General features: G+C 48.0%; 1 protein-coding gene across 2 annotated transcripts in view; it reads right to left on the bottom strand.

Annotated features, from left to right (window-relative positions):
* The window catches only part of LOC307204982 (ras-related and estrogen-regulated growth inhibitor-like protein), a 226,159-nt gene extending 201,705 nt beyond the window's left edge, over nt 1–24,454 (bottom strand). Inside the window, exons 1-4 of one of the 2 annotated variants that reach the window (XR_013833792.1) lie at nt 24,200–24,454; nt 21,867–21,920; nt 20,232–20,308; nt 18,384–18,973 (exon numbers count right to left, since the gene is read on the bottom strand). Coding sequence is in view for 1 of the 2 variants with exons in the window: in XM_079957234.1 (XP_079813360.1) it covers nt 18,554–18,973; nt 20,232–20,308; nt 21,867–21,920; nt 24,200–24,314 (666 nt within the window). In the remaining variant the exon portion in view is untranslated. Of the gene's footprint in view, nt 1–17,001; nt 18,974–20,231; nt 20,309–21,866; nt 21,921–24,199 lie in introns of those variants that run through there. The other variant, XM_079957234.1, reaches the window with a different exon arrangement.
* Nucleotides 24,455–24,813: the final 359 nt, after the last annotated feature.

Raw genomic sequence — 24,813 nt, 5'->3', positions numbered from 1 at the left:
GGTGGTTGCTTGGCAACGGAGAGTGTGGCCCTTGTTGTCATGAGGCTGTGCTAGGCCGGATCCAGAGAAACACAGCACATACATATACCAGCATGGCCCACAGCCTACCAAACACCTTCTTATGGTTGCTAAGTCTTCCTCTGGTGGTTGTGTAAACTTTCCTCTTATTTCCTGTCCCTGACCAAGTAGAATAATAAAAAAGGACCCATGTAAAAGCAGCAGCAAAGGGACGCAGGTGGCGCTGTGGGTTAAAGCCTCAGCGCCTAGGACTTGCCGATCGAAAGGTCGGCGGTTCGAATCCCTGCGGCGGGGTGCGCTCCCGCTGCTCGGTCCCAGCGCCTGCCAACCTAGCAGTTCGAAAGCACCTCCAGGTGCAAGTAGATAAATAGGGACCGCTTACCAGCGGGAAGGTAAACGGCGTTTCCGTGTGCGGCTCTGGCTCGCCAGAGCAGCGATGCCACGCTGGCCACGTGACCCGGAAGTGTCTCTGGACAGCGCTGGCCCCTGGCCTCTTGAGTGAGATGGGCGCACAACCCCAGAGTCTGTCAAGACTGGCCCGTACGGGCAGGGGTACCTTTACCTTTACCTTTAAAAGCAGCAGCAGCAGCTGCCACAACACAAGTTATTCAGGATTTGCCTGGCTTTTTTCCTGACAGGAACCTCATGTCTTAATAGCTCCATGACAGGTGAAATGTCACCTGGAAGCACGTTTTCAGCGATGCAGGGAAGTGCACCTGCTAAATTTCTGCCTTTTAAAGGCAGCCAGGGACATAGGGGAACTGCCTCATACTGAGTTAGACCCTCCATTTGAGGGCACAGGGCATGTTTGTGAAGCGGAGAAACTGCCACAGATTCACACCCCCCCCCCAAAAAAAACCAACAACACCAAGTGCAAGCTGCAAACTTTTATTTGCTGCTGCTGCTGCTAAAATGATGGGGGCAGCGCAGAGATGGAATGCCTCTGTTGCACAGCTGTCAACCTTCCCTTTTTTTGCGGGAAATTCCCTTATTCCAGTGCCGTTTCCCACTGCTTCCCGCTGCTATCCCGGATTGTTAGATATCCCGTAGGCTGTCCCCAGGACAGGTGAGGCTGCTGATCCCTTATTTTTGAGGCTGCTGATCCCTTATTTTCAAAGCTGAAAGTTGACAGCTATGCTCTGTTGGCATATGCATGCCCACGGGTGCCATATTGGTGACCCCTGTGCTATACTGGCAGCAGGTCTCCCAGGTTTCTGGCAACGGTCTCTTTCAGGCAGAGGTGGCCGGAGAGCATTGAAATCAGTGGGGCAAAAAGCATGGAGCCCAACAATAGGCTGTGCCTGAGCCAATGGCACCTAAAAAACTACGTAACTATAGTTTTGCCCCCCATCTTCCTTCTGCTGAATTTGATAACAGCAACACAGGCTGTGAACGCTATACTTCTAAAGCACATTCGAAGCAACACAGATTTATTTTGGGGGCTTGCCCCTCCAAAAGTAGGATACAAATCTTCATGTGACATAAAGCGTATACAACATTTCTGCAAATTTTGTCTTCTTATGTGTGGATCCATTCACAGAAAACCCTGTTGCTAACCCTGTTCACAGCTTCCAGCCCTACATAGAGATGCTGAAGACTGAACCTGAGACCTTTGACATGCAAGGCATAGGTAAAGGTAAAGGGACCCCTGACCATTAGGTCCAGTCGTGACCGACTCTGGGGTTGTGGCACTCATCTCGCTTTACTGGCCGAGGGAGCCGGGGTACAGCTTCCGGGTGATGTGTCCAGCATGACTAAGCCGCTTCTGGTGAACCAGAGCAGTGCACGGAAACGCCATTTACCTTCCCGCCGGAGTGGTACCCATTTATCTACTTGCACTTTGACGTGCTTTCAAACTGCTAGGTGGGCAGGAGCAGGGGATTCGAACCGCCGACCTTCTGATCGGCAAGTCCTAGGCTCTGTGGTTTAACTTATGCAAGGCATAGGAAGACGTTTATACTGAGTTGGGATGCAGCTCAGGGGTAGGGCTCCTGCTTTGCATGCAGAAGGTCCCACACACCCCGCCCTGGCACCTCCAGGTAGGGTAGGAGAGACTCCTTGCCAGAGGGAGCAATACTGAGCCAGGTGGGCACAGGGACACAGAAGGTTGCTTTAGATTATCATTAGAAGATCCACACTATACAGTTAAAGCTTAGCCAATGAATGTGTTTAAAGCACAGGACTTTGCCCAAGGAATCCTGGGAGCTGTGGTTTGCCCCTCAAAGGACTACCACTTCCAGCACCCGTAACAAACTACAGTCCCCAGGATTCTTTGGGGGAAGTCATGTGCTTTACATGTATAGCATGGATTTGCTTCTACAGACAACCGGTCCACAAAGTGCTGCTTATACAGCTCAGGACAGTTTTCTCCTGTATGAAACTGCCCGGGCTCTAAGATCTTCATGGGAGGCCCATCTCTCTGTCTCGCCACCCTCAAAGGTATGCTTGGTGGGGATGCAGGATAGGGCCTTCTCAGTGGCTGCTCCCAAACTTTGGAACTCCCGCCCTAGAGAAGCCAGACTGGCTCCTTCCTTGTTGCCCTTCTGCCTGCAGGTAAAGACACGTTTCTTCCAACAGGTCTTTGGGAATTGACTGTTTTTTCAGGAAAGGGCTGGTTTTATTATCTGTATTTTCAGCTTATTGGTTTTTTATATATTTTAAAAATTCTATCAGAGTTTAATGACTTTATAACAGCTATATTTTATATATGTTTAGTTTTTTTGTATTTTGTCTCTGTTGTTTGAATTTGTGTAAGCCGCCTTGAGTTGCAGTATGGGGAAAGAATGGGGTATAAATAAACCAATAATAATAATATAATAATAATAGATCCTAACAGAAGCACAGAAAGTGTGGGCAGCTTTGCAGCATTCAAAGTCAAGATCCAGGCCATGGAATAACCACTGGTCATCCCCCGCCCACCCCCACCGCCCCAATTAGCCCCAATTAGAGGTCCTGATGTCTCTTCGATTGCCTGCAACCATAAATAGCTGCGACTTTGGTCTCTTCCCCCTGCAGTGTGTCAGCAGGATCTTAATCCCATTACTATCTGTCCCACCCTTGAAATGCAGGGAAGCTCTTTCCTCTGTGTCACTTGCCACCAGGAAGGTCAGAAGGTCTTGGGACTGATTAACAGGAAAATCTGTAATTGGCGTTCTTTACTTTTCATTTCATTCCCCCTGCCCCTCTAATTAGGGTTTTAACAATATCTGCTCAGACAGGTGTAGACTTTGTGACTTAATGGAACCCTAGCAGGGGAGATGGGAGCCCAGGGGGTAAACAGAGCCTCCTTGAAGTTTGCAGAGAACACTCATTGTGGTCCTGGCTGAGGGTTAGGAGTTCACCAAAAAATAATAGGGAAGGCAGAGGGTGTGCATAGACGCAAGGCTATAACCAGAAGCAGTGTGGTGTAGTGGTTAGAGGGCTGGATTTAGACCTGGGAGAGGTAAAGGTAAAGGTAAAGGTACCCCTGCCCGTACGGGCCAGTCTTGACAGACTCTGGGGTTGTGCGCCCATCTCACTTAAGAGGCCAGGGGCCAGCGCTGTCCGGAGACACTTCCGGGTCACGTGGCCAGCGTGACATCGCTGCTCTGGCGAGCCAGAGCCGCACACAGAAACGCCGTTTACCTTCCCGCTGGTAAGCGGTCCCTATTTATCTACTTGCACCCGGAGGTGCTTTCGAACTGCTAGGTTGGCAGGCGCTGGGACCGAGCAGCGGGAGCGCACCCCGCCGCAGGGATTCGAACCGCCGACCTTTCGATCGGCAAGCCCTAGGCGCTGAGGCTTTAACCCACAGCGCCACCTGCGTCCCAGACCTGGGAGAGACTCGGGTTCAAATCCCCACAAGTCATATAGCTCAGTCATTGCCTCTCAGCCCCAATCTACCTCACGGGGTTGTTGTGAGGATAAAATGAAGAGTGGAAGAACCATGTAGGATTATAATTTTAGCAGCAGTAGTAGTTCTTCTTCTTATTAACATCCAACCTTTCCTTCAGGGAGCTCAAGGTGGTATACATGGTCCTCTGCCCCGTTTGCCCAAACATTTAATCCTCGCAGCTCTGTGAGCAGGGGCTGGCCCCGGATGTGTTGTCACTGAGGCAAAACAGAGCATGCCACAATGGCAACAGCCGCCAACAATAGCAACGAGAAAACAGGGCACGGCATAAGGAGGAGTTGCTGTTGGGGCTTAAGACTGTACTGCAAAACTGTTGTTCTGGTATTGCAAACGAGTTGTTGGAAACAAGTGTTTTTGTACTTATCATATTTTCCCCAGAACGGGTAAATCTGGATTAAAAGGGAACAGGGCAGCTGGCATATTGATGCCAATGACATCATGTGGGCGCAGCAAAAAATATTGCACGTGTGCCCAATCCCACAATAAACACCCACCTAAACGTTTCAGCCAGTGGGATGAAATTTCCTTACTTTCTTTTCAATGTTGGGAGTACGTTGCTTCTTGAGACCCGCCAGGAGCTCAGGCTCCCAGAGAATGTGCATTCGGAAGGACTGGACTGTCTTGTTACAAATCCACCTGTGCCCACTTGCGTGACCAGATCAGAAGGAATGCTTAGCATACCTCTTGGGTGCCTTTGCCCACCCACTCTCCACCACCACCACCACCGCTGCTGGGAATGCAGACCTGCCTTTCCCTTGGGCTGGCTCCAGTGGTCACCCATGACACAACGTGGCAGGGGGGCTATTTAAAAAAAGACAAAGAAAGGGAAAACTAGCCTGGCTGGGTGTTTGTTTTGTAAAGTTTCAGATCATTTGCTAGAAAAGCAAGAACAAGGTTGTGTGTGTGTGTGTGTGTGTGTGTTTACATAGAATTCTAAGAATTGGGTGGCACCTCAAGGATCATACACCTTAAAAATCTGTGACAGATGGCCGCCCAACCTCTATTTAAACTCCTTCAATGAAGGAGAGTCCCCCACCATCTGAGGCAGCCCATTCATTCCACTGGTGAACAGCTCTTACTGTTAGAAAGGTCTTCCTAATGTTTTATTGGAATCTCCTTTCTTGTCATTTGAATCCATCGATCCAAAGTCCTATGCTCTAGAGAAGCAGAAAACAATCTTGCTCCATCTTCCATGCGGCAGCCCTTCAGATATTTGAAGATGGCTGTCATATCCGCTCTCAGTCTCCTCTTCTCCAGGCTAAGCACACCCAACTCCCTCAACCATTTCTCATAATTCTTGTTTTCCAGACCCTTGATCATCTTGGTCAACTTCCTCTGAACACCCACTAGCTTGTCCACATCATTTTTTTAAGGTGAACATTCCTGAATTCTAGCCCCTTGGGCCTACTCTGGACTCCACCCATAGACGCTGCCCAGGTACCATGATGTTTAAATTCAAGAGTCGGCCCCTCAGTTTTGGGGAGAGGAAGGAAAATGGCAAACCTCTTGGGCTTCCATGAGGAGTGGCTCCCTTTTTTAGATCAAGAGTGAAAACTTCTCTTCAGTCCATCTGGGAAAAGGGCAGGCTATAAATAAATATTATAGCAATGTAATAGCATAGTAACACCACAAGTAACCCCCCCCCCAAATAGAGCTGTTAATTTTTACAGGTGGGGGAATTGTCCAGAATACTCATTGGGGGAAAACCAACGTTATTGATGTGTAGCAATGTGCAAACTTACAAAACCAGATTGGGTGAAAGCCAAAGTCTTAACTGGCCCGAATATATTTAATCACACATCTCTTTAGTGCGAATGTAAGAAGCCCCTGGCTGCTGGATCAAGCCATAGACCCACATCCTAGATGCTCCGGTGTTCAGCCGGATGCCTCCAAGGGAAGCTCACAAGCAGGACCTGAGCACAAGAGATTCCCAGTAACTGCTAACCAGAGGCATACTGCCTTCGACAGGGGAGGTCATGCATAGCCAAGGCTCTCAAATCCCGTCTGTACTGCAGTTGTCTCAAACAGAGATCATCCTAGCAACAAGAAGTTATTTTAATATATATTAGCAGGAAACCGTCTAGGGAGGCGTTAGGGCTTTTGGATGCCAAGGGAGTCGAAGAAGTTGTAAAGGAGAATAAAGAGATCATGGAGAAGCTGAATGAATTTTTGTATCTGTCTTCATGATGGAAGATATAGGAGAAATACCTGTGTCTTTGCAGGATGTGAGCCTGGGAAACAAAGGCGGATAGTGGTGGAGAGAGGTGAAGTTCTAGGCATAACAGGCAAAATAAAAGCTGACCAATTGCTGAGTCTGGATGGCACCCACTTGACAGACCTCCAAGAATTCAGATACTAAATTGACCATCTTCTAGCAAAACTATGTAACGTGTCCCTCGGATCAGCCTCCATATATGAGAGCTGGAAAATAGCCAATGTAATGTCAGTTTTCGAAAAGGGATCCAGGGAGCATCCTGTAGGCTCCACTCATGTTCTTCTGTACCTATCGCACCCTCCTGCCAACTGAAACCAAAGGGCAATGCGAGAGTTTGGCCCCCTTCCTTAATTCCTCTTCTCTTGTATGTCATGCAAGTGGCACGCAGACCCAAGCATAGCGTCCTGGAGCAAACTGGGTGATGACAAGGATAAGGCCTTTGTTCTTTTCTAGGCACCCAGCCAAGCGAAACTTTCTGCCCCATTGCTTTGCTCCCTGGGGGATCTGTAATAACCAGGAACATCTCCTCCTTCTGCTGCTGCCAACCACATCTTGATCCCTTCCTCCCCTTTCATTTGCATACAGTGCTCCGGAATGTGCATTTGTGGTTCCCTACTCCTCACAAACAATTCTCAGCAACAGGTCACCCATCCTTAGTCTGGCTTTAGAGGCTGAGAGAGCACGAGACAGAGAGACCTGATCCAGGTTGCCCAAGGACTGGGGTTTGACGTAACGTTAAACTAGGGGTCAGCAATTTTTTTCAGCAGGGGGCTGGTCCAATGTCCCTCAGACCTTGTGGGGGGCTGGACTATATTTTGAAAAAATAATAACGATGATGCAAGAGCACCAGGCAGGCTCACCTGCGTCTTGCGAATGGCGGGGGCTGGTGGTGGCGGCAGGACGATGAGAGGTGTGTGAAAGGGCTTGCTCCAGAGAAGGGTTGCTTTAAATGGCAGCCACTTGAGAGGGGCGCTCAGCCAACCGCAGCTCAACAAAGCCCAGCCCCCTTCCTCCTCTAGACAGGGCAGAGAGAAGACAGGAGGAGGGAGGGAGGAGGCGCCGCCAGCGCCGCTGAGAGGAAAAGAACATGCATGCTGGCGATCCACGTGCTGGCGATCCACGTGGCAATTCCCGGACCATCTCTGGGCTGGATCCAGAAGGCAATTCAGCCTAATCCGGCCTGTGGACCATAGTTTGCTGACCCATGTGCTAAACCGTGGTCCAGCATTCTGTGTTCCTGCCTTTCATGCCTGTGCATTCACTTTTATTTTATTTATTTATTTAAAAAAATTGATACACAGCCGTTCACAAAATATATGTATATATATAAGACTGGTTTATAACATTTACACACAAAGCAATACGAGAAAACCCATTTCAAAAAGTTAAAATCAGAAATCAGCTAACTATCAATGTCGGCATGTTCCAAAGTGTAGGCTAAAAATAAAAATAAAAATAAAAAAGTGTATGCTAAAATATCAATTTTGTACAGTGCCAGTTCCACAAATCGCAGCCATTGCTTCCAGCTCTGCAGTTCTATGATTCTATGAGGCTCGTAAAGCATCAATATTGCACTCCAGGCTCAAGTGCCTTGCTTCAGGGAAAAGTTGAAATTGTTTCCCTGCTATGCAGTCAAGCAATGCTCTCCAGAGAACACCCGGCTGCGCTGAGCTGCTGCTAGCCTGGCGCATACCGCCCAGGAGAGTGACACCCTTGCTCTCAGGGAGAACAGTTTCCTTTGCGGAGAGGTCCCCCGAGGTGACAGAATTGTGTTAGAATAAGGCACGCAAAGCCTGGTAAGAAACATTTTTGCCTGGCGGGGCTGGAAGGGAAGAAGGGAACATGATCTTTGTATTGAGTTAGCCGTTGAGTAATCTCACAATAAGAAGGAAGCAGGAGCAACGGAACAGCTCTCGCTCTCGCCTGCCAGGTGTCCCGTCACATGGAGCTTTGGGTCTGAGAAGGCTGTTCCTTTCTTAGGGACAGAATATTGTTAGTGTTGGGAGTGGGTGAGACGGATCGAAGCCTCCATCCTTGCCCAGCGAGAATGGTACTCAGAACTGTACTTTCTAGGCACGGAACTAGCAGAAGTGTGGGGAAAGTCCTTAGCTTCTGTACAACCAGTGTGTATGTGTGTTATCTCATCCTTTGTGGCAGGCCACAAAATACCGTGGCCTGGCCCTGCTTGTCTCCAGCGCGTGCATGCGCACGTGCAAATCCACGTGCAATTAAACGAGGGCCTTGCGTGGTGTGCAGGCACACTTCCTTTCCATGTTCTGCCATCGAAGAGGTTCCTTTTGATCTGCAGTTATTAGAGGGCAATTATATTATATATTATATTACAGGGCAATTAGGGTTGTTTTTCCTTCCTCTTGAGGGTATCTTTAAGCAAGAGGGGGAAAGCTCTGCTTAGACATCCGTGCACATGGAACAGGCAGCAATCTCCTGTGTGTGGGCAGGAGAAAAAGAGAGAGAGAGAGAGAGATGTCTGCAACGATGTGAGATAATTCCTGTCCATCACGGAAAAGGTTCAAAAAAGGGCAAGGTGTCAGAGCTGGAACAGACTGGTTGATGGGAATTGGAGTCCAACACAGCTGCTGCCTGGAGCGTGATGAGAGTCCAAAACAGCCATGGCAGCTGAAGCTGATGGGAGCGAACCAGTTTGGCAAAGCATGCCCTAATCTCAGCCCAGAGGTGCCTAGAAAAGAACACAGTTGCCTAACCATGGGAGGCACAAGAGACAGCACAGGTTGCTAAGTGCTAAAGGCAAGGAACTCTGCACTATAACAGGGACACTCTTCCTTTACTTCTTTTAGGGTTGTGAGGCCTTGTGCATTGTGCAGCACCAGCTCCGAACTTCCCTTTCTCCATTCCCTCCCCCTATTCCCCACTTTGAATAGGGTGGAGTTGACATTTGACCCACCAACAGTTTTTGGATCTATGGAAAGAACTAATTAGAATCCACAAGATGGTTTCAGCTCCAACTAAGCTAAGCGGATACGCTTCAACGTTTCTCCAATGAAAATAGGGACGTCCTGTTCAACAACAAATTTCTTTCTTTCTTTCTTTCTTTCTTTCTTTCTTTCTTTCTTTCTTTCTTATACCCTACCCATATCTGAGTGAGTTGCACCGGCTACTCTGGGTGGCTTCCAACATTTATAAAAACATAATAAAAGATTAAACATTTTTTAAAAACTTCCTTATGCAGATCTGCCTTCAGATGTCTTCTAAAGGTTGTAAAGTTACTTATCTCCTTGGCTCGGTGGGTTGCATAACTCCATACCCTCCAACATTTCTCCCATGAAAATAGGGACGTCCTAAGGAAAAGCGGGACATTCTGGGATCAAATCAGAAACCAGGGACTCATCTACATCGATGGTTTTACTACGTTTTGAGATCGTTTGGGAATGGTTGTGGCACGTAAAGGACAAACAACACCCTGCTTTAACTCTAGTAATGCATTATAACCAGGACGGCTTCTGTAAATTACAGGACTGTCCCTGGAAAATGGGGACACTTGGAGGGTCTGTAAGTGCCATACAGGGTCCTATGAAAGTATGAAGTGCCCACCCTTTCCCCTTCTGGCTCACTTCCTGTGTTACATAATACAAAAATGGTATTGTTATAAGTTTCAGGGGCGCTAGAGTCTGAGGCTGATGTCGGCTCCTTTAACAAAATACAGTTGCCAGGTTCTTTGGGGGTTAAGCATGTGTCGGATGTGCTTCTACGTATGGTATGAATCTGCCCTATGTCAGAGCCTTTTGGTGTCAGATTCATGCTGCAGCGGGCTAGCTCATCGAAGGGTTGGACTGGATGACCCTTGGGGTCCCTTCCAACTCTACAATTCTAAATGGCACATGGAACTCTTTTCATATAAAATAATAATAATGAAATTTCTTGGGCTGTTAATCCTATCGCCACAGATGTGAATAGGGGGAAAGCTTTTGAAAACAACGACAATGACAGCAGCATTTCCAGTGAGCATCCAAAATATAACGGGAGTCTTCTGCTGTCAGGCCTTTAGTGTCACCATCTTCTGGGTACTTTTCCTTTCCCTGGTGGAAATTTCCTCACTTCCAGTTGCTCCCCCCACCCCCCTTAACCTTACTCCAGCCATGCAGTTTCACATGCTGTTCCACATCCCCTCCGCCATCACCCGCCAGGAGCATATCACACTCATTTTGTCACTGGGGACAGCTGCCAGCAAATTTGCAGCTTCACACTGTGTCTGTGGAGACCATCTGTGGCCGAGGATGTGACTTATAATCGCAAGAGATTTAAATGTCATTTAATCTAGCCCCCCTTATGTATACCCTGCAGGTACAATGATCCATCTGCCTCCTGCATCCCCTATGATCTTAGGGTTGCACTTTTATCTCACCTTTTTATCCTCAGGGACCTTGAGGCGGTGCACATCAGTGGCATGCGGTCAATGGACAGGGGGGGGACTAGGCTACTCCCCTAAATGTTCCCCCGGTACCTCCTCCCCAGAGCTCAGGAAGCTTCTGCCCAGCTTAGGGAGGGAGGGGTGATGTTATTGTCATCGTCCCCCCGCAATTGCTCTCACAAGCTGGTGCTTCTGGTCCTGTTCCCCTACGAAAAATTTCACCGCACGCCACTGGTGCACATATTTCTCCCCTTTGTCATTGAATGCCCACAACAATCCTGGGAGGTAATCTAAGCTGAGAGGAAGGGACTGGCCCAAGGTAGGCTTCATGGCTGAGTGGGGATTTGAACGCTGGTCTCCCATGTCCTAGTCTCAAATGGTAACCGCTACTCCACCCTGGCTCTCTATGAAATGTAGACCACAAGCAGAGAGCGGGTTTCTGCAAAACAAGCCGCTCTTAAATCCTTGTGCAACAACTCACACTGCAGAAACCCACCCAAGCTTCCTAGCGTGTGACCTGGAGAAAAAGTACTCCCTGGTGCCAAATGCAGCAATCAGCTCCTCTGAGAGTTTTCAACATAAGCTGTGCAAAAGATCAGCTGCAAACCAACTAAGAGTGCCGTTATACAGATCTACAGTGCGGCTTCTTCTTCTTCTTTGGCGATCGCGCATAGCCAAGTAAGATTGTCTTCCATAAACACGGTTTTAACAATGAGTCCGTAAGTGACTGTGGAGGCCAATTTTGGATCCACACCTCCTTCCACAGTGGGAACACTGGTTTCTGGGCTGGAGTTGATCACGGTGTGGATTTGCCAAGCAGGCCTTCCTCTTAGCACATTTCTCCCTTTCATCCTGAGTTCGAGTGTCTTCAAAGCCCACAACACCTTTGGAAAAGCCTGTTCTCCAATTGGAGCGCTCGCAGGCAAGTGTTTCCCAATTTTTGGTGTTTATACTACATTTTTATATGCCTGTTGTCTTTGTCCATGGACATCACCTTGCCAACAAAGGTCCGTATAGTTAAAGCCATGGTTTTCCCAGTAGTGATGTATGGAAGTGAGAGCTGGACCATCAAGAAGGCTGATCGCCGAAGAATTGATGCTTTTGAATTATGGTGCTGGAGGAGACTCTTGAGAGTCCCATGGACTGCAAGAAGATCAAACATATCCATTCTTAAGGAAATCAGCCCTGAGTGCTCACTGGAAGGACAGATCGTGAAGCTGAGGCTCCAATACTTTGGCCACCTCATGAGAAGAGAAGACTCCCTGGAAAAGACCGTGATGTTGGGAAAGATGGAGGGCACAAGGAGAAGGGGACGACAGAGGACAAGATGGTTGGACAGTGTTCTTGAAGCTACAAACATGAGTCTGACCAAACTGCGGGAGGCAGTGGAAGACAGGAGTGCCTGGTGTGCTCTGGTCCATGGGGTCACGAAGAGTCGGACACGACTAAACGACTAAACAACAACATACTACATTTTTAAAAGATTTGCCTTGAGACAGTCTTTAAACCTCTTTTGTTGACCACCAGCATTATGCTTTCCATTTTTAAGTTTGGAATAGAGTAGTTGCTTTGGAAGACGATAATCAGGCATCCTCACAACATGACCAGTCCAACAAAGTTGAGGTTGAAGAATCATTGCTTCAACACCGGTGATCCTTGCTTCTTCCAGTACACTGGTATTAGTTTGCCTGTCTTCCCAAGCGTTGTGTAAAAGTTTTCAGAGACACCATTGATGGAATCTTTCGAGGAGTTGGAGATGGCATTTATAAGTGGTCCATGTTTCACAAGCATACAGTAAGGTTGGTAGTACAATAGCTTTGTAAACAAGCATTTTGGTTTCCCTGCAAATTTGGAAAGCTGCTGTGTACATTTCTGGTCTCCTCACCTCAAACAGGATATTGTAGAGTTGAAAAAGGTTCAGAAAAGGGCAACCAAAGTAATAGGAGGGAGTGATTCCCCTAGGAGGAATGGTTAAAGCCTTTGGGACTTTTATTTAAAACTATGGCATTTCCTCCCACACGACAGGAGGCAGTGATAGCCACCAACTTGGATGGCTTTAAAAGAGGATTAGGCAAATTCATGGAGGAGGAGATTATTGATGAAAGAGAGTTCTGTCAGGGGCAACCTCTCTTGCCTCTGCAGCAAGAGGGATGAAAATGTCATGGGGATGAAATGCAATAAATAAATGTGCAGCCAACAAGGCCGTTGACGTGTGTGCGAACAGGGCTCGAATGTCTTGTGGTCCTGATCACTCTGTCCACTGGTATATAACAGTCCTGCTCATGAGATGATCAGGAGCCAAGGAGGGACACACTATGGATTGTGTAGGAGGAAGAATTCTAGCCAGTGCAACTTTTCTCTCTCCCACAGCACTGCAATGTGACAAGCTGACCTTTAAAGCCCTAAACGGCCTCGGTCCAGTATATCTGAGGGAGCGTCTCCAGCCCCATCATTCAGCCTGGACACTGAGATCCAGCACCGAGGGCCTTCTGGCGGTTCCCTCATTGCGAGAAGTGAGGTTACAGGGAACCAGGCAGAGAGCCTTCTTGGTAGTAGCACCTGCCCTGTGGAACGCCCTCCCTTCAGATGTGAAGGAAATAAGCAGCTATCTTATTTTTTAAAGACATCTGAAGGCAGCCCTGTTTAGAGAAGTTTTTAATATTTAATGCTGTATTGTTTTTAACACGCGATTGGGAGCCGCCCAGAGTGGCTGGGGAAACTCAGCCAGATGGGCGGGGTATAAATAAATTATTATTATTATTATTATTATTATTATTATTATTATTATTATTAATTAGCTATCTATCTTTTAGAATTGCAGGGGTGGGGTGGGGATTATAGGTTATTCATATCCTGCTTTTTCCCCAAGAAGGGATTTGTGGCAGCTTTGAACATTTGAAAACAACATTACAAAAGAAAGAAAGAAAGAAAGAAAGAGAGGAAGAAAGAAAGAACCCTAGTTAAAAATAATAGTTAAAATACTGTACATCAAAAGACTTTTCGAACCAGCAATTAAAATGCAGCCTGCCATGTCAGCAGCCAGCCCAGTGATCAGCATTAGTTTCCAAAGGCCTGTTTGATTTTAACAGCTTGCTGCTTTTTCCATTGCAGTGGTGCAGAGGCAAGAGAAGCTGTCCTGGTAAAAAACCTGTTCCAAAGCAGCTCTTTAAAAAGTACACCTGGGGCTGCTGGGATTTGTAGTCCAGCAACATCTAGAGGGCACCAGCTACATCTGACAAAAGGTGATCCAGTCTCCAGTTCAATGAGTTCCAGCTCCCCTGTGACTTACTGCTACCCCAGTAACGGATTGTGCAAACTGGGTCCTCTGCCAAGCGTGTCTGGGAAAGCTCTCTGGATCTTTGTGGACTCCGGAGGAGCCGTTGCCCCAGAGCAGGCAGCGTTTTTTGAACCCAGGCCCACTCAGATCCACAAATAGCAGCACCACCCTCCCTTGGACGTCTGTTCTCTCTTAGCAGCTTTGTGTGCGTGCTTTGGAAAGTTCACAGAGCATCCTTGCTTCCTGCCTCTGCCAACTGCTTGAGAATAATAGTGCTGAAAATGTGTTTCAAAGGGAATTTTAATTTGCAGTGCAGTGCTTGATTACTTAGGCAGCTTGCAGGCAAGGACTGTATGGATTGATGTAGGGTTTTTTGGGGGGAGGGGGCAGTCTGGATGATGCCCTGAGCCCCTTCCATTTCTTGGAGTCCTGTACCCAGGGAGGGTTAGAATCTAACAGAGAAGATTGCTGAACAAGTCAGACAAGGAATAGGTAAGAGGACAACCTTAGCTGGTCGCTTAAATGTTCTCATCAGCATCCCAAAAGAATGAGTGAGATTGCACCCAGTAAAATTGCAAAAATGTATAGGACCAGCTCAAATGTTTGCTGGAAATGTAAAGGGAAAGAGGGTACCTTTTATCATATGTGGTGGACATGTGGGGAGGTAAAAGCTTTTTGGGAAATGATATATAACTTTTGTTTAAAACACAGAGGCTTTTTTGTTAGGTATTACAGGCGTGGAACTACCAAAAAATAAAATAAAAGACTATTTATGTATGCAACGACAGCAGCAAGGATGCTCCTAGCCCAGAGATGGAAAGAAGAAAAAGTATCGGCCAGAGAAGAGTGACAGACCAAACTGATGGAATATGAGGAAATGGCAAGACTGACGGGTAAGGTCAGAAACCAGGAAGACCAGGTATAAAAGACTGGAATAATTTTTTAACATATTTGAGAGACCACTGTAAACAGCTGAAATCTTTGGCAGGGATACAAGGACACTTGTAAAGTAACATGAACTTTGGAAACCATGATTGTATAATGGATAAAAAGGTAAAGGGACCCCGGACCATTAGGTCCAGTCGTAGCCAACTCAGGGGTTGAGACGCTCATCTCGCTTTATTGGCCAAGGGAGCCGGTGTACAGCTTCTGGGTCATGTGGCCAGCATGACTAAGCTGCTTCTGGGGAACCAGAGCAGCGCACAGAAACGCCATTTACCTTTCCACCAGAGCGGTACCTATTTATCTACTTGCACTTTGACGTGCTTTCGAACTGGTAGGTTGGCAGGAGCTGGGACCGAACAACAGGAGGTCACCCCGTTGTGGGGATTCGAACCGCCGACCTTCTGATCAGCAAGTCCTAGGCTCTGTGGTTTAACCCACAGTGCCACACGCGTCCCTTTGTATAATGGATAAATTACATTAAAAGATGCAGGAACAAAATATAGAAATGGAACCCATGGAGGGAAGGAAGGTCTGAAGGTTTGAAAGAACTACTTTTTTAATTTTTGGAAATGTTATGTTTGTTGTATTTAACTTTTATGGAAAACGATAGATAGATAGATAGATAGATAGATAGATAGATAGATGATAGATAGATAGATAGATAGATAGATAGATAGATAGATAGATAGATATAGATATAGAATGAGTGAGATTGCAAGAGCTGCAACTAAGTGATGATTCCCTCCAGGCTACTGGGTGGCCCTTTTCTCCACCCCCCTCACCTAGCTGCTAGGGAGGAGAACCACAGCCAGTGCAGTGAATGTGAGCTAGAAAATCAGGCTGGAAGCTGGATACACAGAGACCTGCTTGCTCCGTGCTGGATCCAAAACTGCGACTGAAGGAGAAGCAAGACATGTTGGGGTGTTGACACTGTGAGCCACTCCGTCCTATGCTCAGGTTGTAGAGATGTGTAAATAAAACCATGTATCCTAAAGACACCACAATCTTGACTGACCTTCATTCCAAGCAAGCAGAGCCCTGAGTAAGCACCAGAAACCTTTGGAGTGGAGTCTCTCGCTTCTTGGAGATTTTTGGGAACAAACTAAGAAAGTTCACCACAGTCCATCACCGTCATCATAAATAGTAAACTTTTTATTACTCATCCAAACATTACGACAGAGTGAGAGGTTTCTTCTGCAAGAGTTTCATTCCAACAGAACAGTTCAATAACAAAATAGGTTTGAATGTAAACAAGAATCCCCTCAAAACAAATTTTGAATAAATGAAAACAAAAGGAAACCACGAGAAAATGTTGTGCTGTATCCTCAATGCCTAACAAAACAGCACCTGTTCAGTCCTCTTCCAGGGCACTGTAAGCCACCCTGCTTCTGGATTGCTGCTATTTTGGGGTGGGATGATGGCAAACTGGGCAGTTGTAGTTCACTGAGAGGTCATGAGCAGCAAACCTGCTTTCACAAAAAGATGGGAATTATTTTTTGCAAAATGGAAGGTGACTGAATAAGGAAATGCACTGGAAAGTCTGGGATGATGCTAGTTTTGACGCAATGTCATCTAACCTCTCTACAAACAAATCAGAGTAAATAGGCCGCCCAGTAAATAGCAGTGGTCATCTAATCTCCCTGCAGACAAATCAGGTTGAATGCTCAATAAACAAATCATCTAAAAGCACCCCAGGCCTACACCAACCTGCCCTGTCCTAGACTACAACTCTCATCAGCCCCAGACTTCACTGCCATGCTGATATTCTCCATTAAGCTGTACAGGTGTGCACACAGTGGTTTCAAAATAAAAATAAATGATGGGCACAGCAATGAGGAAAGGAGGGCAAGATGGAACATCAGAACCTTGCTTGCTGTATCAGGCTAGCTACCCAGGAGAATCTTGATGTGCAGAATGCAGCTATACTCGCTCTCTTAAAAAATACTGGCTCATTGGGCAAGGCCACATCCTCAGCACAAGGAGGCCAGAAGTGGGGTGATTGGGTGGGGACTGGAGGTTTATGTCAGAAGAGAAGGTGGAGCCCAGTCAGAGGCGCAGTCGGGGAACAACTGATGGGAGGAGCCATTTGGCGGAATTTGAAACAGACCAGTCTTCTGGGCTGGTTAGGGATTGAATCTGGTTAGGTTATTTGTCTTGGCAAAATATTGGCTGGTTGGCAACAGTGGCGTAGCGTGGTGGGTGCAAGGGGCCCGGCCGCACCGGGTGCAACATCTGGGGGTTAGGGTTAGGGGGCGCAAATCCACGGGTTAGGGGGCGCAAATCCACGGGTTAGGGGGCGCAAATCCACGGGTTAGGGGGCACAAATTACTTGCCTTGCCCCGGGTGCTGACAACCCACGCTACGCCACTGGTTGGCAACCTTATAATTGGCTGGCTTGCAACTTAGCACAACCAGAATCCAAATACTGTAACTACTTTGGGTAGGTACACTCAATGGGACTTTGGACTCTCCTCCCAATCCCAGCCAGCTTTGAACAGCAGATCCCTGTGATGTTTCACCGTCATGCTTTAGAAATGTCCATCCGTTCCAAAGTCATTTGCCCAAGCAGGATGGTGTGTCTGTAGTTTGCAGGATGGCGTGTCTGTAGTTTGAGAAGCATCCTGTAAAGGCTAAGAACTTGCAGTGTGGCTGTTTGGATCGTGACCATAAGAGGTTCATATTCAACATCTATTTTTAATAATAATAATAATAATAATAATAATAATAATAATAATAATAGCAAATTTGGTGGTAAGGACTACTTTTATGTCTTCTTCCTAAAGCCAGTGGTTTATCCAAACTTATACGATAAACAAGGACATAATGGTAAACATTTTAGTCTTCTTTCCGGGGATAAAAAGAAGGGGGAAAATCCCCACACACACACACACATTACAGAGTACTGGAAATTTGCCTCCTTGCTATTTAGCTCTTCTCCATCCCTCTTTTTAAAAGGGGAATTATATAGCATGCAACCGAGAACAGGCGCCTTCTGAGTGGCTTTCAGCATGCATTGCAGATAACATTTAAAACAACATAGCAAAGCCTCCAGCTACCTCTGAGCACTTAAGTCAAAGAGAAAGTGCTTTGGGTGGGTGGCAAGCGCCCACGGTCCAATCCAGCAGAGTTCTTGCACTGAACTGGCATGAGATCCATTTGAGCTCTATTTCCTACCCAATCAGCCTAATCATTTCTCCAACCCCTGCAGAGCCTCCAAAAAGGTTTGCCTTCACACAAATGCCGTAATTGCTCCTTCAAACCCTGCCACTGCAGAGTGATTAATGTACGCCGGCCTCTCCTGAGCAAAAGCCACAGCCTCTGACTCGCAAGACCCACCCTCTAACTCCGGAGACACGGTGTCTGCTTTTGCTGCTGTTCAGCGATGAAGCAAATGGTGCTCTGCACATGCTCCAAAGCACCTTCCTCATCCTTTTTTTTCACAACGCCGTTCCTGATCTGCAGCACCAGACCCTGGTAACACCGTGTGGGAGGGGTGCATTGCTCCTGCTTCCAAGACGCAAGATCACAGAATCACAAAGGGACCCCAAGCGATTATCTAGTCCAACCCCTAGCAAAGCAGGAACCACATCTAAAGAACCTTTGTTTCGTACTTGCAGAGAGACGGCTACTCTCAGAGACTGTGGTAAACATTTATAGCTGTCCATAACTCTAGGTCCAAGGTGTGCAAGCTTTCCGCACCATCCTTCTGTGGTCATTTCGCCTGATGTTCATTAGGGATGGATGCACATCCAACTGAGCGACTCCTCTCCCAAAATTCCCTAGTTCCTCTCTTTCCTCCCAGCTCCCTGCAACCAAAGCTCATTCAGTCCTTCTCCTCCCAAGGACAGCTGACATGCTGCGTACGAGTCCCCGGATGCCCACTGCCTTTTTGGTGGCGCTCCTGGAGTCCCGTACCAGGTCCAGAAGTTCGTGGAAGACCACCAGGGCACCATGGTAGGTCTCAGCGGCAGAGATCTCGAAGAAGCCTGCGTCGGTGGAGAGGGCCAGAAGGCGGCCTTCCTCGCTGGAGACGGTTCTCAGGTGCTGCAAGTCCCGCTTGTTCCCCACCAGGATAACGGGGACCTTTTCGGCGCCTCCTCTCTTCTTCAGCTGCTTGATCCTCTGGAGCTGCTGGCGGGCAAAATGGAAGCTGGCGCGGTCGCTGATGCTGTAGACGATGACGAAGCCGTCGGCCCAGCGGAGCTGCTTCTCGTTCAGGCAACCCTGGAGCTTGGCCATCTGCACAAATTTGAACGAGGGCCGGAGTTAGCGAGGCACTTTTATTTACTCCTACGTGGGGCTAGCTTTGAAGGTGACTTGGGAAATGCAATTAATCCAGAATGCGGCAGCTAGACTGGGGACTGGGAGTGGCCGCCGAGACCATATAACACCAGTCCTAAAAGACCTACATTGGCTCCCAGTACATTTCTGACCACAATTCAAAGTGTTGATGCTGACCGTTAAAGCCCTAAATGGCCTCGGTCCTGTATACCTGAAGGAGCGTCTCCACCCCTGTCATTCAACTGAGGTCCAGCACCAAGGGCCTTCTGGCAGCTCCCTCACTGTGAGAAGCAAGGTTACAGGGTTTTCTTGGTAGTGGCACCTGCCCTGTGGAATGCCTCCCATCAAATGTCAAGGCAATAAGCAACTATCTTGCTTTTAAAAGACATCTGAAGGCAGCCCTGTTTAGGGAAGTTTTTAATGTCTGATGCTGTATTGTTTTTAATATTCAGTTGGAAGCCACCCAGAGTGGCTGGGGAAACCCAGCCAGATGGGCGGGGTATAAATAATAAACTATTATTATTATTATTATTATTATTATTATTATTATTATTATTCCTCCAAGGAATTCAAAGGTGATATACATCATTCCCCCTCTCCCCTGTGAAGTACCTCAGGCTGGTTGGGCCAAGGCCACCTAGTGAACTTCATAACTGAGTGAGGATTTGAACTCTGGTCTCCCAGTTCCTAGTTTGATGCTTTAACTGCTACACCACCCTGGCACCAGCCTCTAATGCTCCTTCAGGAAATCGACTTTCAGAAATCCGATTATTAAATTAATTATTCAGGCCTACAAAAGAGCTTTCTCTCCCTCCTTGCCCGTCATGTATATCTCTGACTAAAGGCACAACATCATTTCAGAGGCCCATCTCTCAGCGGTAATAATCCTCCTACGGAACCTATCAATTTACATATTGTTATTTATTTATTACATTTATATACCCCAGCTTTCCTCCAGGGAGCTCGAGGCAGCGAATATGCTTCTCCACCTCCCCATTTTATCTCTACAACAACCCTGTGAGGCAGGCTGCCAGCAAGTGATTGGCCCAAGGTCACACCCCGTGAGCTTCATGGCTGAGGGGGGGATTTGAACCCTGGTCTCCCAGCTCCTCGTCCAGCACCCTAACCGCGGCATCACCGCTGGCAGGCCAGCTTCAGCCAGGCATTTGCCTGTTGTGGAAACTGCCTTGGTGAATTGTGTGTGGTGATGTCTTACCTGGGGGCAGACGGAGTCCCAGATGCTGAAGCAGGCTTCCTGGCCAGCCATTATCACTTTGTGGGTGTAAATTGATTCTGGAAGGGAGGAGAGGTGGGAAGAAAATGTGTTAATAACAGTGCAGGCCGCAGGCTACATTAACTGGTCTTATTTCTGGTCTGTTGGCCATAATAAATTGAGGGTGGGTGTGCCTTAACTCTGTAGCCATGCCTTCAAGGGCAGATTGTATGGATTGTATAGGGCATGGGTAGGCAAACTAAGGCCTAGGGGCCAGATCCGGCCCAATCACCTTTTGCGTGTTTTTACATGAGTAGAATGTGTGCTTTTGTGTAAAATGCATCTCTGGGTTATTTGTGGGGCATAGGAATTCATTCATTTACCCAAAAAAATATAGTCCGGCCCCCCACAAGGTCTGAGGGACAGTGGACCGGCCCCCTGCTGAAAAAGTTTGCTGACCCCTGGTATAGGGCGTGTAAAAGGGACCCCTGACCGTTAAGTCCAGTTGCGGATGACGGGTTGCGGCCAGCATGACTAAACCGCTTCTGGTGAACCAGAGCAGCGCACGGAAACGCCGTTTACCTTCCTGCCAGAGCGGTACCTATTTATCTACTTGCAATTTGATGTGCTTTCAAACTGCTAGGTGGGCAGGAGCTGGGACAGAGCAACGGGAGCTCACCCCGTCGCGGGGATTCGAACCACCGACCTTCTGATCGGCAAGCCCTAGGCTCTGTGGTTTAATTCCTTAGCCCTTGCCACAATGCTGCTCCAGATTGATGCAGATTTATGTCCTTTGTTTTATAGCTCCAAGGAACATGATTTGGCTTGCATTGTTCTGCTTCTCCCCATTTTAAACTCACAACAACCCTGTGAGGTAGGTGAAGTGGAGAGTCAGGTTCATGGCCACGTGGGGATTTGACCCCTGGTCTCTCTCAGGTCCTAGCCTGACACTCTAACTACGACACCACACTGACTTGCAGTGCGGGAGCCCCTCCCCTATCCAGAGGTGACCCGTTAAAAATTAACTTAGGTCCATTAATTTTAATGGAATTTTACTTAGAAAAGTTGCATACAATCCATATTTGCATAGGGTGGGTGGGTGGAGGAAGGGTTATTTATTTATCATTATGCATCTATCACACTTTTCCTTCAAGAAGTTCAAGGAAGCATTCAGAGGGGTTTTTCGACCCCCCCCCAACTCCTATTTTATCCCCACAACAACCCTGTGAGGTTGGAGATGGTGAATAGCACAAGGTCAAGGGAGGGAGGGAGGGAGGGAGGGAAGGAAGGAAGGAAGGAAGGAAGGAAGGAAGGAAGGAAGGAAGGAAGGAAGGAAGGAAAGTAAGTGAGCGGGTGACCAGGAGGGGAGGAAAAGGAAGACAAAAAGGATTCTATTTATTTATTTTTCAAGATTTATATACTGTTTGATGATCGCAATGAACGACCTCCGGAACGATTCAACCCCAGAGCGCTTTACAAAAAGAATCAATAGCTTTATTATTTCTGCAGATCACTTTGAGCTTTTATTACAACCAAGTGGTATATAATTTTAACGTAAAAATAATTCGTAGATTTGATTATCGGGGGGTGGGGGGGACAGGATGGGACCAGAGAAGGATGATCTCAAAGGTCACTTACCAATATCTCCATATTCGCCAATAAACCTCCGAGTCAGAAACCGAACCGTCAAAGCTGGAATGTGGGGAGAAGCAGCAATATTAGGATGGCATCATTGATCCGGCTGCTACAGACAATAAGTCTTTATTTACTGGTTGGTTTCATTATTGCATTCATAGTTCACTTTTCCCTCCAAGGAGCTGGAGGTGGTTCACACGGTTCTGCCCCTCCTCATTTAATCCCTCACAACAACATCCCTGTGAGGGAGGTTAGGCTAAGAGGCAGGGACTGGCCCAAGGTGAAGTGGAATTCATAACAAGAATGATTTGATTTTGGTCAGACTAGAAGTGACAGAAGTGACATCACCACATCCCAGGTGAGGCTTCATCCCAGATCCATCGCAATTACAGAGACAGGCAGGCAGGCAGGCAGGCAGGCAGACAGGCAGACAGACAGACAGACAGATGTGGGGGATCTTTCTTTGCCATCTATTTCCCCAGAGCCCCATTCTGACATTACCTTCCCCCCCCCACTTCCAATACTGTGCAGCTCCGTGAAGGGGGAAAGCAATGAGAATGGGCGCAGGAGACAGGTTGTGAGTTAAGAGGTGGGTTTAGCCATGGGTCCGTCCTTGCGGTCCTCCTGACACGATACCCAGCTGCTTCTGAAGTGATCACGCCCCACTTGACTCAGAATGTAGGCATTTCACCCACGTTGCAGAATCCTATAAATTGTAAAGTTGGAAGGGACCCCCGAAGGCCAGTTAGCCCAACCCCCTGCCATGCAGGAGTCACAGCGGCAGAACCTCTGGCAGTTGGCCAACCAACCTCTGCTCAGAAACCTCCACTGAAGGAGAGCCCACCACTTTCTGAGGGTGTCCCTTCCACAGGGCTTGGCCTCTGCCCAAAGTACTCCTACAGAAGCCTTCACCAACCTAGTGCTCTCCAGAGGTTGTGGACACCTGTCAGCCCTACAGCTGTGCGAAAGCCGCAGACAGCCCTCGCCTTCCCCCTTCTCTCCCCGGCAGACTACATTTAGATTGCAACGGGGACTATGTTTTCAAATCGTACCTGTAAAGTGGCTTTACATTGATGGTGAAAAAGCTGACAAACAGCAGTGACAAAGTCATCCCTTGCAGTGTTCAATAAGCTGTTCCTCCTGGCAGGGAGGTCGATCTTATTGTCCCCTGCTTGGAAACCAAGGGGCTTGCTTTGATATTCAATTCCCTGTTTCCTATCCTAGCTCACAGCATAGTTGTGACATGACTAAGAGACGAGTGAGAGGCAATATGAGAGAGGCACCTTCCAATACCTGAAGGGCTGCCCCATGGAAGATGGAGCAAGCTTGGGGTTTTATGCTGCTCCAGAGGGTGGGACCCAAACCAATGGATTCAAATGACAAGGAAGGACATCCCAACTCAACATTAGCAAAAGCTTTCTGAGGGTAAGAGCTGTTCGATGGTGGAACACCCTACAGTGGTACCTTGGGTTACAGACGCTTCAGGTTACAGACTCCGCTAACCCAGAAATAGTACCTCGGGTTAAGAACTTTGCTTCAGGACAAGAACAGAAATTGGGCAGTGGCAGCGGGAGGCCCCATTAGCTAAAGTGGTGCTTCAGGTTAAGAACAGTTTCAGGTTAAGAACGGACCTCCAGAATGAATTAAGTACTTAACCCAAGGTACCACTGTATCTCCGAAAGTACTGGACTCTCCTTCAAAGAGAAGCTGGACGGCCAGGGATTATTTAGCCGTGATTCCTCCACTGCAGGGGGTTGGATTAGATGACCCTTGGGGTCTCTTCCAACTCTACAGTTCCACGACACCAGCTCCTTTATCCTCAGCAAAGATGGCACTTTGCAGCATAAGCAATCAGGCAGCCAAAATCCTGCCCCAATGTGCTTACAAACATGTGGACCATTTAGCCGACCAGATCCAAGCCAACTCCTTAGCTTGAGGCCTGTTTAAAACTGAAAGAAAAACTGTGGAAGCTGCCCTATACGGAGCCAGAGCATTGTTCTAGCTAGGTCAGCCTTGTCCTCACCTTGTGTGGGGGGCCTTTGCCTGCCCCCTGCCAGATGTCTCTGGTCACTGGCCATGCTTGCTGGGGTGATGGGAATTGCAGCTCATCAACATCTGGAGGGCTGAAGGTTCCTCACCTTCCTCCGTTCCAATGCCCTCCAGATGTTCTGGATTACAACTCCCATCAGCCCCAGCCAGCATGGCCCAGTGATCAGAGCCGATGGGACTAACCCCCAGCGACTCTGGGGGGTCATTCCCAGCCCTGCTTGGAGATGGGAGAGGGATTGAACCTGGAATCCCTTTGCATGCAAAGCCAGCACTTGCGGGTCACTCACCTGACTTGCCCACCTTCCCAGCTCCAATGACGAGGATGTTGGCTTCCAGTTTGGGCAGGCTCCCTTCGGATATCTTCCCGGCCTGCTGGAAAGCCATCTTCAGCTTGACCAACATTTGGAGTTTTAATCCCCTGGAGGAGAGGGCGAGCAGAGAGCACAAAGGGCGCAGCTGGCAGGGTGTTCTAAAGGAGCCTCTTGGCAAAGTGCTTTCCTTCCTCTGCCTCTGCTTCTCTCTCCCTCCTTCTCTCCTGCTGGCATTTTATATAGCGGAGAGGAGGGGCGGCTGCTTGAGTGGCAGGGACAGCCAGGAACAGCTCTGCACTGTGCGTTCTGTGTTCGGCGGAGCCTGAATATAGCAAACAGGTCACTGAGATATTGCACGCAGGTTATTTTTGACAGAGTCTTTGTTTTTAAGCAGATTGTCCGTGGAAAAAGAAACTCTAGCTGAAATGGAGGGGGGAACACAGGCTGGTGTACATGGTCCCCCCCACCCCATCATTTAACCTGCACAACGACCCTGTGAGGCGGGTTAGGCTGAGAGTGAACTACTGGCCCAAGGTCACCCAGGGAGCTTCACTGTCGAGTGAGGCAGGGATTTGAATACTGGTCTCCCA

The sequence above is a fragment of the Podarcis cretensis genome (genome assembly GCF_951804945.1).
Source record: "Podarcis cretensis genome assembly, chromosome: 16".
Classification (NCBI taxonomy): Eukaryota; Metazoa; Chordata; class Lepidosauria; order Squamata; family Lacertidae; genus Podarcis; species Podarcis cretensis.
The sequence above is the reverse complement of the archived record's forward strand: the minus strand, read 5'-3'. Positions and strand labels throughout refer to the sequence as shown.